The sequence below is a fragment of the Denticeps clupeoides genome, unplaced genomic scaffold (genome assembly GCF_900700375.1).
Source record: "Denticeps clupeoides unplaced genomic scaffold, fDenClu1.1, whole genome shotgun sequence".
Lineage (NCBI taxonomy): Eukaryota > Metazoa > Chordata > Actinopteri > Clupeiformes > Denticipitidae > Denticeps > Denticeps clupeoides.
In genome coordinates this window covers 254,358-266,427 of record NW_021630084.1, presented here as the reverse complement: position 1 = coordinate 266,427, position 12,070 = coordinate 254,358, and the positions used below count along the sequence as shown (strand labels likewise).

The 12,070-nt window shown below is 49.3% G+C and overlaps 1 protein-coding gene across 12 annotated transcripts in view; it reads left to right on the top strand.

The window, feature by feature from the left end:
- Positions 1–5,017: 5,017 nt before the first annotated feature.
- Positions 5,018–12,070, top strand: part of LOC114782569 (membrane-associated guanylate kinase, WW and PDZ domain-containing protein 1-like) — a 59,250-nt gene continuing 52,197 nt past the window's right edge. For 9 of the 12 annotated variants that reach the window (XM_028968401.1, XM_028968407.1, XM_028968406.1 and 6 more), the window contains exon 1: positions 5,018–5,678. In XM_028968401.1, coding sequence (XP_028824234.1) covers positions 5,327–5,678 — 352 coding nt within the window. In that variant the 5' untranslated portion in view covers positions 5,018–5,326. The remainder of the gene's footprint in view (positions 5,679–12,070) is intronic. The other 3 variants (XM_028968404.1, XM_028968403.1, XM_028968410.1) reach the window with 1 other exon arrangement.

Here is a 12,070-nt window from a genome sequence, read left to right as displayed (position 1 = left end):
GAAGTGTTTTTTTCTTACCGACGTACACCCCTGACGTTCAGTGGTGCACACGAATGTTCTACATTATTAAAAGCTTCCTTCCGATCGTCCCTGCGCTCATGTATGCATGTACGTATGAAAATGTAGATAAAACAGAAAGCGAATATAAACTCTTATAACGGCCTGATATAATCTCTTAATTAAATCACTTTAGTGCCAGATCGTTGGGCAACATGAAAAGCTCGGTGGAGATCAGCAAAAACTCAAAACAAGGCAGCAATTTTTCAGCCACAGGCTACTTGTGGAGTAAAGGCCGCTATTAATTTCATTCCTGGTACACCACGTCTGCATGACTGATGTAGCTGGCTGCTAATATTCAACCAGCATTATTTATGAAGAATATCAGAGGGCCTAAATTGATTTTGGGCGATTGCAGCATCAAATTGTGCCTAGACAAAATAAGTTGTCAGCCATGAAAAATGGGCCCGTGTGATGGATAAAGTGAGAAAAACCCCACGCCGCCTTCATTAAAGCAGGTACCAGGACGCCTGGCCACTGTGAAGGCCAGTAGTTTCATCCTGGCTACAGATCTGACATTTCTGCATAATCCATTCATATGGAAGAGAAGAACGGCCTGAATCTTCACGTTAGAAGAGTCTTCACGTCAGAATGCGCACGTTATGTAAAGGAATGTGAAATGTCCCCACCCTGCTTAAAGCAGGAATCACTCCGGTGCTGGTGACACGTTGTGACAGGAATTTGGCCGCGGTGGTTCCTGACGGGCAGAGCTCTCGACAGTACAGGAGAAGGACGAAAGAGGAGAAAAGCTCGAGGTTATATTTCATCTGTCCAAAAGACCAACGGAGGAGACTGTTCCAGCTTGAGTGATGTTGACCAGGCAGCGTCCAGCTGATTGCTCACCAGCATCTTGTAGCTCCGCCTCCAACTGGCCCCACCTTCGGAAAAACACGTTTGAAAGTGTGGTGGGGAGAATGGTGTAGAAGCAGCACGAGTAAACGAAATAGATGTAATAAATACTTCTGTATAGATCATTTATGTTTAATATCTCGTCTGGATCATTTGAAGGGGGCGATTTTCGATTTTAAATTGGGAATGACTGTCTGAGACAGGGGGTGGGCGGAGCCATGGAGGGGGCGTGGTCAGCATCCACCTTGGGGGATTTTAAACAGTAGATGGCATCTTGAGACACTATTCTCATTTTACCAATTTACGTTTCATGACAGAGCAGACAGAGAAGCAGAATCTGACGCTGCATGGACTCCACACGCCTCTGAAGTACAATATGATCCATGTCCCAGCATGATGACAGAACGTTCCAAAAACTTGCTGCAGACCTGGAGGCCAGTCTCCTCAACATGACTCCTTCTCCTCGTTTTATATCATCGTGATGCGGTTGTATTCAGGCAGACGGCTCTGTGGACGTGATGATCAGAGGAGAAGTTAAAAGTGCTCCGTCTCCCATTCCCATCCAGGCCAATGGTTCCACTCTTCTGGGATGGTGCGTACGTCCACCGTTATTTTTAGGCTTTGAGAGCTCATGTGCTTTTCCCCTGGTGAGCTGTACAGCCCATCTGATCCCATCAGAGAGCAGTGGACCAAAAACCACAGCGGAAAACATCTATTACTGCTTTATATTTCTGACGTCTAGTCTCAGCTCTACTCGGTCAGGGTGGGAGCTGGACATGACAGCTGGATTTTCCAAGAAATGGAAATTCCGAAATCCCCATAGGCCTCGTTTGACCTGATGAAAACTGAGAGCAGGTATCAGTCAATCACTAACGAAGGGAAGGTTACGGGGAATTACGGGGAAGCGGCCCCATAATCAGAAGGTTGTCGGTTCGAATCCCGATCCACCAAGGTTCCACTGAGGTCCCCACACACTGCTCCCCGGGTGCCTGTCATGGCTGCTCACCAAGGTATTAGAGTGTTTGTGTGGGGGTGTGGTTGTGTACATATGCGAGTGTGTATGTGTGTGTGTATGCGTGTGAGTGTGGATGTGTATATGACTGCTTGTGGATGTGTGTTTGTGTGCATATGTGTGTGTGTGTGTGTGTGTGTGTGAGGTCTGTATTGTAGTGTGTGTGGTTCCCGGGAGGGCTGCAGTAGTGTGTGTGAGGTCTGTATAGTAGTGTGTGTGTGTGTGTGAGAGAGAGAGAGAGAGAGGTCTGTATTGTAGTGCGTGTGTGTGTGTCTGGGTCTGTGTGTGTGTGTTTGTGTGTCCATGTCTGTATGCGTGTGTGTTTTTGTGTGTCTGAGTGCTTGTGTATGTGTGGGTGTGTGTTTGTGTGTCTGTGTGTATATGTATGTGTTTGTGTGTGTGAGTGCTTGTGTATGTGTGGGTGTGTGTTTGTGTGTGTGTGTGTGTGTTTGTGTGTGAGTGTGAGTGCTTGTGTATGTGTATGTGTGGGTGTGTGTGTTCGTGTGTGTGTGAGAGTGCTTGAGTCCATGTGTGTGTGTGCGTGTGTGTTTGTGTCCGTGTGTGTATGTGTGTGTGTGAGTGCTTGTGCATGTGTGGGTGTGTGTGCGTGTGTGTATGTGTGTGTTTGTGTGTGTGAGTGCTTGTGTATGTGTGGGTGTTTGTTTGTGTTCGTGTGTGTGTGTGTCTGTGTTTGTGAGTGCGTGTGTATGTGTGTGTTTGTGTCCATGTGTGTATGGGTATGTGTGTATGTGTGTGTTTGTGTGTGAGTGTGTGTGTGTTTGTGTCCGTGTCTGTATGTGTGTGTGTGAGTGCATGTGTGTGCGTGTTTGTGTTGTGTGTGGGGGTGTGTGTGTATGTGTGTGTATGTGAGTGCGTCTGTATGTGTATGTGTGAGGTCTGTATTTTAGTGTGTGTGTTTGCCCGTGTGTGTGTGTATGTGTGTGAGTGTGTGTTTGTGTCCATGTCTGTGTGCGTGTGTGTGTGTGTGTGTGTTTGCGTGTGTATGTGTGTGTGTGAGTGCTTGTGTAAATGTTTATGTATGTGTGCGTGTGTGTGTGTGTGTTTGCGTGTGTATGTGTGTGTGTGAGTGCTTGTGTAAATGTGTATGTACGTGTGTGTGTGAGTGCTTGTGTAAATGTTTATGTATGTGTGTGTGTGAGGTCTGTATTTTAGTGTGTGTGTTTGCCCGTGTGTGTGTGTGTGTGTGTGAGTGTTTGTGTATATGTGTATGTATGTGTGTGTGTGAGTGCTTGTGTATATGTGTATGTATGTATGTATGTATGTGTGTGTGTGAGTGCTTGTGTAAATGTGTGTGTATGTGTGTGTGTGAGTGCTTGTGTATATGTGTATGTATGTGTGTGTGTGAGTGCTTGTGTATATGTGTATGTATGTGTGTGTGTGTGTGAGTGCTTGTGTATATGTGTATGTATGTGTGTGTGTGAGTGTTTGTGTAAATGTGTGTGTATGTGTGTGTGTTAGTGCTTGTGTATATGTGTATGTATGTATGTGTGTGTGTGAGTGCTTGTGTATATATGTGTGTGTGTGTGTGTGTGTATGTGTGTGTGTGAGTGCTTGTGTAAATGTGTATGTATGTGTGTGTGTGAGTGCTTGTGTATATGTGTATGTATGTGTGTGTGAGTGTTTGTGTATATATGTATGTATGTGTGTGTGTGTGAGTGTTTGTGTAAATGTGTGTGTGTTAGTGCTTGTGTATATGTGTATGTATGTATGTGTGTGTGTGAGTGCTTGTGTATATATGTGTGTGTGTGTGTGTGTGTATGTGTGTGTGTGAGTGCTTGTGTAAATGTGTATGTATGTGTGTGTGTGTGAGTGCTTGTGTATATGTGTATGTGTGTGTGTGTGAGTGCTTGTGTATATATGTATGTATGTGTGTGTGTGTGTGTGAGTGCTTGTGTATATATGTATGTATGTGTGTGTGTGTGAGTGTTTGTGTAAATGTGTGTGTATGTGTGTGTGTTAGTGCTTGTGTATATGTGTATGTATGTATGTGTGTGTGTGAGTGCTTGTGTATGTGTGTGTGTGAGTGCTTGTGTAAATGTGTATGTATGTGTGTGTGTGAGTGCTTATGTATATGTGTATGTATGTGTGTGTGAGTGTTTGTGTAAATGTGTGTGTATGTGTGTGTGTGAGTGCTTGTGTATATATGTGTGTGTGTGTGTGTATGTGTGTGTGTGAGTTCTTGTGTATATGTGTATGTGTGTGTGTGAGTGCTTGTGTAAATGTGTATGTATGTGTGTGTGAGTGCTTGTGTATGTGTGTGTGTGAGTGCTTGTGTAAATGTGTATGTGTGTGTGTGAGTGCTTGTGTATATGTGTATGTATGTGTGTGTGTGAGTGCTTGTGTATATGTGTATGTATGTATGTGTGTGTGTATGTGAGTGTTTGTGTAAATGTGTGTGTATGTGTGTGTGTGAGTGCTTGTGTATATGTGTATGTGTGTGTGTGAGTGCTTGTGTATATGTGTATGTATGTGTGTGTGTGAGTGCTTGTGTATATGTGTATGTATGTATGTGTGTGTGTATGTGAGTGTTTGTGTAAATGTGTGTGTATGTGTGTGTGTGAGTGCTTGTGTATATGTGTATGTATGTGTGTGTGAGTGTTTGTGTAAATGTGTGTGTATGTGTGTGTGTGAGTGCTTGTGTATATGTGTATGTGTGTGTGTGAGTGCTTGTGTATATGTGTATGTATGTGTGTGTGTGAGTGCTTGTGTATATGTGTATGTATCTATGTGTGTGTGTATGTGAGTGTTTGTGTAAATGTGTGTGTATGTGTGTGTGAGTGCTTGTGTAAATGTGTGTGTGTGTGTGTGTGTGAGTGCTTGTGTAAATGTGTGTGTATGTGTGTGTATGAGTGCTTGTGTATATGTGTATGTATGTGTGTGTGAGTGTTTGTGTAAATGTGTGTGTATGTGAGTGCTTGTGTATATGTGTATGTATGTGTGTGTGTGTGTGTGTGAGGTCTGTATTTTAGTGTGTATGAGCGTGTGTTGGGGCTTTAGGACCCTGCAGGTCGGGGCAGCAGCCAGGATTCCCCTTCAGGGTTCCCGGGAGGGCCGCAGTGCGCATGCGCGCCTCCCTCCCTCAGCGCGTCCCGATCTTCAGAGCGCAGAACCGAGCAGGACGGGACGGGACCGGACGGGACTTTAACGGAGTACCTGTTCCAAGGAGCGTCAAGTAAAAGTGGAGTAAAGAGAGTAAAGTGCGCGGAAGTACGAACCGGGCGAGTCGAGTGGATTAAAGATGTAAAGAAGGTGAAGAAGACGTCCAGCACTCAGTAGGACGGGCTTGATGCTTCAGAAGTGAAGCGCCGGGACAGGCAGCATTCATGCTTCCGGGGAAGAGGAGGAAACTTCTTCTTCTCCTCCTTCTTCACCTGTTTTAAAGCCGCCATGGCCAAAGTGCTCCAGAAGAAGAACCACTGGACCTCCCGAGTGACCGAGGTCGCCGTGAGCAGGGACGCCCGCGGGGAGCTGAACGTCCCGCTGCGCGGCGGCGCCGAGAGCGGCCAGTTCGCCCACGTCGGCCCGCTGCCGGACTCCCAGCGCGGCCCCCTGGCCGAGGGGGAGCTGGTGCTGGAGGTGGAGACCCTGTCCGTGTCCGGACTGCCCCTCTACGACGTGCGGGCCATCATCGCGGGCTGCCAGGGCGCCGTCCGCCTAAAGACCGTCCGGCCAGGTGAGCTCAAAAGTGGGGTTCAAATGGGCGCAAACAGGGTGGCGCCTCGATCAACTGGAATTTCAGGTATTTCTCCCTCAGACCTGCACGTTGCACGTCCCGAATATAATATTTCTACTGTGATGAGAGTGATTTGTCCTTCCCCTGGTCCGCGGTCTGGGGTCAGGGGTCAGGGGTGGTGCTCCATCCCGAATATAATATTTCTACTGTAATGAGAGTGATTTGTCCTTCCCCTGGTCCGGGGTCAGGGGTCAGGGGTGGTGCTCTGTCCCGAATATAATATTTCTACTGTCATGAGAGTGATGTCTACAGGAGCAGACTTGGCCTTCCCTGGTCAGGGGTCAGGGGTCAGCGTTTTACTCCGTTACAGGTGCAAATGTCCATATTATTACAGTAAAGGCCAAAAGTTTGGACACCTTCTGATTCAACGTGTTTTCTTTCATGACCATTTACGTTGGTAGATTCTCACTGAAGGCATCAAAACTATGAATGAACACATGTGGAGTTCTGTACTTAACAAAAAGTGGAGACCTGACCTCCACAGTCACCGGACCTGAACCCAGTCCAGATGGTTTGGGGTGAGCTGGACCAACAAGTGCTAAACACCTCTGGGAACTCCTTCAAGGCTGTTGGAGAAGCATTTCAGGTGACGACCTCTTGAAGCTCATCGAGAGAATGCCAAGAGTGTGTAAAGCAGTAATCAGAGCAAAGAAACTAGAATATAAAACATGTTTTCACTTATTTCACCTTTTTGTTAAGTCCAGAACTCCACATGTGTTCATTCATAGTTTTGATGCCTTCAGTGAGAATCTACCAACGTAAATGGTCATGAAGATAAAGAAACCACCTTGAATGAGAAGGTGTCCAGACTTTTAGCCTGTACTGTATGTCATTTACATGTCATTTTTAGTGATGATGAGAACAGGAAGTTCTCTGGAATAATCAAATTCCGATCACCAATTCCACATTGTAGATGAGGACGTAGAAAGAAGGAGGTAAAAATTGTTTTTTTTTTTTGCTTGCTGTATAAGTTTGGATGGCGTATCGCTCCGGCGCGATTGCTCGCCTTTTCCTGTGGTCAGAGGAAGCGACTCCACTTCCTGTCCGGCCTGTTCTGTGTCGACTCGCTGCTTCCTGTAAAGCAGGGCTGGTTATTACAGGTATCAGATATTTAGTTAATGTAATTATGGGTCGGCCGAGTGAAAGTCCAGTTATAGTCATGTTGAAATCTAGAAGTGATGAAAAGATTCTAATACCGACTTCACTTTTCATTAGAACGAGACAGAACGTGTGGGGGTTCCTGGTCGCCAGGTCGACGCCCGTAAACCTGCCAGTTGGGAGGGGCTTCTGTCCTGGTATCTGTGGGTGATCACAGACGTCTGCATTCGGGGTTTTTTAGGAAATTGGGAATTTCTTCCACAACCCCCCGTCTCTCTCTGTCTCTCTCTCTCACACACACACACACACACACACACACACACACACACACACATATTTCCAAGGTCTTTGAAGATCCTGTGTGACCAACATTCCAGACGTCCTGGTGGGCTGCCCGGTGGTGACGGTGTCACATGGCGAGTGTGTGAGAGAACAGATGCCTGTAAAGGTGATAAGATCACGTCAGGTGGGCGGAGTCCGAGTCGGGGGGGTCCCGGAATAAAACTTCCGTACGGACGGTGATTCTGCATGCACACGCTTGGGTAAAATATGAGGCTTAGTGACCCAGTGTCAGCTTTGTTATTCAGAGGAGTGTGTGTGTGTGTGTTACAGGTCAGTGTACAGGTTTCTACTGCAGGTTACAGAGTTCTTGACTGAGTTGTTTTTTTATATAAAAAATGTTGAGAGAACATATGTATTATAATGTGTATAAATAATTCATCCGGTGTAGTTTTTTGTTTGGTTTAATTTTACCTTGTAATTATGGCCGAGCCAACACTCCTGGGCTCTGAGGACACAAATCTCATTAAAGTACAAGGTTTTTTTGGGGACATCAGTGAGGGCCAGTTTTGATAAAGAAGATTTGGACAGAAGCTGCATGCTCTTCATCAGACCCTCCCCGCCCCCCCCAGAGACGCGAGTGGATCCGCCCCCAAATCCCACAAGTCCCGGCGTGGCTTCCAGCTGCCGTCTGGAACTTCAACTGAAAAACTGACTCGCTGGTTTGAAGCAGCAGATATTATAACACGGACTGAATGGGCTGTGTGTGTGTGTGTGTGTGTGTGTGTAGGGACGGGTGTTTGATTTGGTGTCTACCCTGCAAGTAAAAGTCTCAGTAGGGTGTGTGTGTGTGTGTGTGTGTGTAGGGACGGGTGTTTGATTTGGTGTCTATCCTGCTAGTAAAGTCTCAGTAGGGTGTGTGTGCGCGTGTGTGTGTGTGCGCGTGTGTGTGTGTGTGTGTGTGTGGGGACGGGTGTTTGATTTGGTGTCTACCCTGCTAGTAAAGTCTCAGTAGGGTGTGTGTGTGTGTGTGTGTGTGTGTGTAGGGACGGGTGTTTGATTTGGTGTCTATCCTGCTAGTAAAGTCTCAGTAGGGTGTGTGTGCGTGTGTGTGTGTGTGTGTGTAGGGACGGGTGTTTGATTTGGTGTCTACCCTGCTAGTAAAGTCTCAGTAGGGTGTGTGTGTGCGTGTGTGTGTGTGTGTGTGTGTGTAGGGACGGGTGTTTGATTTGGTGTCTACCCTGCTAGTAAAGTCTCAGTAGGGTGTGTGTGCGCGTGTGTGTGTGTGTGTGTGTGTGCGCGTGTGTGTGTGTGGGGACGGGTGTTTGATTTGGTGTCTACCCTGCTAGTAAAGTCTCAGTAGGGTGTGTGTGTGTGTGTGTGTGTGTGTGTGTGTGTGTAGGGACGGGTGTTTGATTTGGTGTCTATCCTGCTAGTTAAGTCTCAGTAGGGTGTGTGTGCGTGTGTGTGTGTGTGTGTAGGGACGGGTGTTTGATTTGGTGTCTATCCTGCTAGTAAAGTCTCAGTAGGGTGTGTGTGTGTGCGCGTGTGTGTGCGTGTGTGTGTGTGTGTGGGGACGGGTGTTTGATTTGGTGTCTACCCTGCTAGTAAAGTCTCAGTAGGGTGTGTGTGTGTGCGCGTGTGTGTGCGTGTGTGTGTGTGTAGGGACGGGTGTCTGATTTGGTGTCTACCCTGCTAGTAAAGTCTCAGTAGGGTGTGTGTGTGTGCGCGTGTGTGTGCGTGTGTGTGTGTGTAGGGACGGGTGTCTGATTTGGTGTCTATCCTGCTAGTAAAGTCTCAGTAGGGTGTGTGTGTGTGTGTAGGGACGGGTGTTTGATTTGGTGTCTACCCTGCTAGTAAAGTCTCAGTAGGGTGTGTGTGTGTGCGCGTGTGTGTGCGTGTGTGTGTGTGTGTGTGTGTGTGTGTGTGGACATGTGTGCTCTTGCATTCTCCTGATGAATTGGAGTCTGGGATGAGAATGGTCATTAACGCCTGTTTAATTGGCCGTCGTCTCATTTCTCACATGTTAATGAGTGCTGGGGGGGCGTGGCTCTGTGATGGACGATGACGGAGGGGACGGGGGACACGGGAGGGGGGTCACTGCCGGAGGATAACACGCTGTGACACGCGCTGATCTTTCTGTCCAAATCCATCTCCCTCCCGTCTGCCTCTGGCCGTAAGAAGCGTGGGAGGTCGGGAGGGGCGGAGCTTCGTAATTTTGCTCTATCGATCCGCCGACGCTCCTCCACTCCGGTTCTATCGTGGCGTACGGGCTGCGGTGTGTGTGTGTGTGTGTGTGCGCGGCTCCGTAACTTCGCGTCGAGTACAATCATCTCATGACACGCCGATTCGCCGGCTGCCTCCGTAATTCCAACATGGCTTTCAAACGTCCACACTCATCCTCGCCGTCCAAGCCTGTCCAGATCCAGCACCCTGTCATGCCGTCTTCTCTACCTGCAGACAGTAGGATCAGGTGACCCCTGACCCCTCAGAAGGTTCCAGGTTCGAATCCCGACCCGCCTTGATGAAAGTCCCCACACGCTGCTCCCCGGGTGCCCGTCATGGTGCCCACTGTCACCAAGGGTGGCGGTTAAATACCGAGGACATGTTTCACCGCGTGGTTTTAATACGTTCTTCAAGCAGAATTTATTAAACACTCGCTGAGCCGGAGGGGCAAGTTCTGTAGATGTGGAGGAACGTGCTCTGCTGGAGGTTTTATATCCGTGATGTATCACCTCATCTGTTTAATAGATACGGAGGAGCGTCTCAAGTATTCGTGGAATTTGTGCAGTAAAGGTTGGTGGCTGTAGAGGTGGGGTGCAGAACATCCGAAATCCAGGATCGTTCTGCCGGCTGACTTGCTTTGGTCCTTCTCTGTCTTTACAGAAAAATGTCTCTGAGACTCTATTAGAGCTGTCTGTGTCTCGGCACATTGGACATGGGTAGGAACAGACAGTAGATCGAGACATCGTGTTTATTTGGTGGAGCAGAATGAACGGTCGTAGATCTGATCTCCATTCTTAGACCAGTTTACTTTAGTCGGATTGGCCCAGAAGGTTGAACATTTTGTCCCCAGACCTGGATGGAAAAGCCGGTTACGTCGTGTTCAGAGTGGTGGAGTCTAACCACAAATGTTGGACCTTTTCTCTTCGTGTTGAGGTCCTCCACATTGTTCTGCGATGGTGGGATCAGAGCCTTGGACTCTGCTGCTGTTCGTCTGACATTTGAGCTCTGACTGTTTTCCCATCGCAGGGCGGGGCTTCAGAAACCGGCGTTGAAGCTTCGGCCTGACGCCTTGCGGCTGTTCGACTTCAGAAAATGCCAGGAATGCATCTGGCACAGTTTTTAAGTCTGGAGAGCACAGAAGAACAAGTCCTCCACCTTGCTGGAATCTGGCCTGGCCGGTCGCCTCTCCCCATCTCCAGCTCGCTTGTGCTCCTCTGGCCCGCTTGTCGGGGAAACTGTCCCATTTCCCGCCAGTTCGGCATCGCGCTCATCCCGTAATCTGGAGCTCTTAGCGCCCCCGCGTCCTGCCAACATGAGTGACCCGGCCGCCGCTGCCATGCCGGAGATTACTGCACCGCGGGGGCAGGCACCTGCGCTCGCCAAACAGGTTCGGGCGAAACCGCGGCATATCTGCATTTCACCTGCCTGGGGGGCGGGGCCAGAGCCGGAATGTTCATTTACAGCATTTACCAGACGCCCTTATCCAGAGCGACTTACAGTCAGTAGTTACAGGGACAGTCCCTGGGACCCGGGACTTCTGGTTCATAGGCGAGTGTGTTACCCTACCACCCTACTACCACCCTACATGTTCAGGGCTGGGTGGGCGTGTCCGGCCTCTTTTCAGCAACGTGGAGCAGTCCTGGCGTAGGAGGTGGCCAGTCGGGCGAAACCGCGGCATATCTGCGTTTCACCTGCCTGGGGGGCGGGGCCAGAGTCGGAATGTTCAGGGCTGGGTGGGCGTGTCCGGCCTCCTTTCACCTGCCTGGGGAGCAGTCCCGGCGTAGGAGGTGGCCAGTCGGACGAAACCGCGGCATATCTGCATTTCACCTGCCTGGGGGGCGGGGCCAGAGCCGGAATGTTCATTTACAGCATTTACCAGACGCCCTTATCCAGAGCGACTTACAGTCAGTAGTTACAGGGACAGTCCCTGGGACCCGGGACTTCTGGTTCATAGGCGAGTGTGTTACCCTACCACCCTACTACCACCCTACATGTTCAGGGCTGGGTGGGCGTGTCCGGCCTCTTTTCAGCAACGTGGAGCAGTCCCGGCGTAGGAGGTGGCCAGTCGGGCGAAACCGCGGCATATCTGCGTTTCACCTGCCTGGGGGGCGGGGCCAGAGTCGGAATGTTCAGGGCTGGGTGGGCGTGTCCGACCTCTTTTCAGCAACGTGGAGCAGTCCCGGCGTGGTAGGAGGCCAGTCGGGCGAAACTACGGCATATCTGCATTTCACCTGCCTGGGGGGGGCGGGGCCAGAGCCAGTTGGGCGTGTCCGGCCTCCTTTCAGCAACGTGGAGCAGTCCCAGCGTAGGAGGAGGCCAGTTGTCTCATGACACAGATTCCCAGATAACCTTGTTTAGATCTGTGTCCACATTCCTGGCGTCCGGCCGTGACTCCGGTTGGAATGTGGAGTTTTCGCGCCGCGCCGCGCCCCGGGATTAATTGGGTATCGGTTTTACAGTAACGCCTCGTAATGTAGGTCTGGCAGATTAGAGGGTCACGCGTCTTTTCAAGCGCGGCGATACCAACGCGAGCTTCCATTAATCTCCTCAGCAGATTTGCATGCTAATGGAGATTTATTCTCGCTTCTGCTCTGAACGTAGGTGCAGATCCTACAGAGGTCTTGGCAGGTTGAAGTCATGGTGTACCATCCTGTCTAATGACGTCGTTCACGGTGCGTCATTTTGTAGGCCTGTAACAAAAGTGAAATCTCGATACCGACACGGAGGACGGTACTACAGGGGGAGGAAAAAGAAACGCAGGAACTTTTAATCATTTTAAAAACTATTTAAGGAAT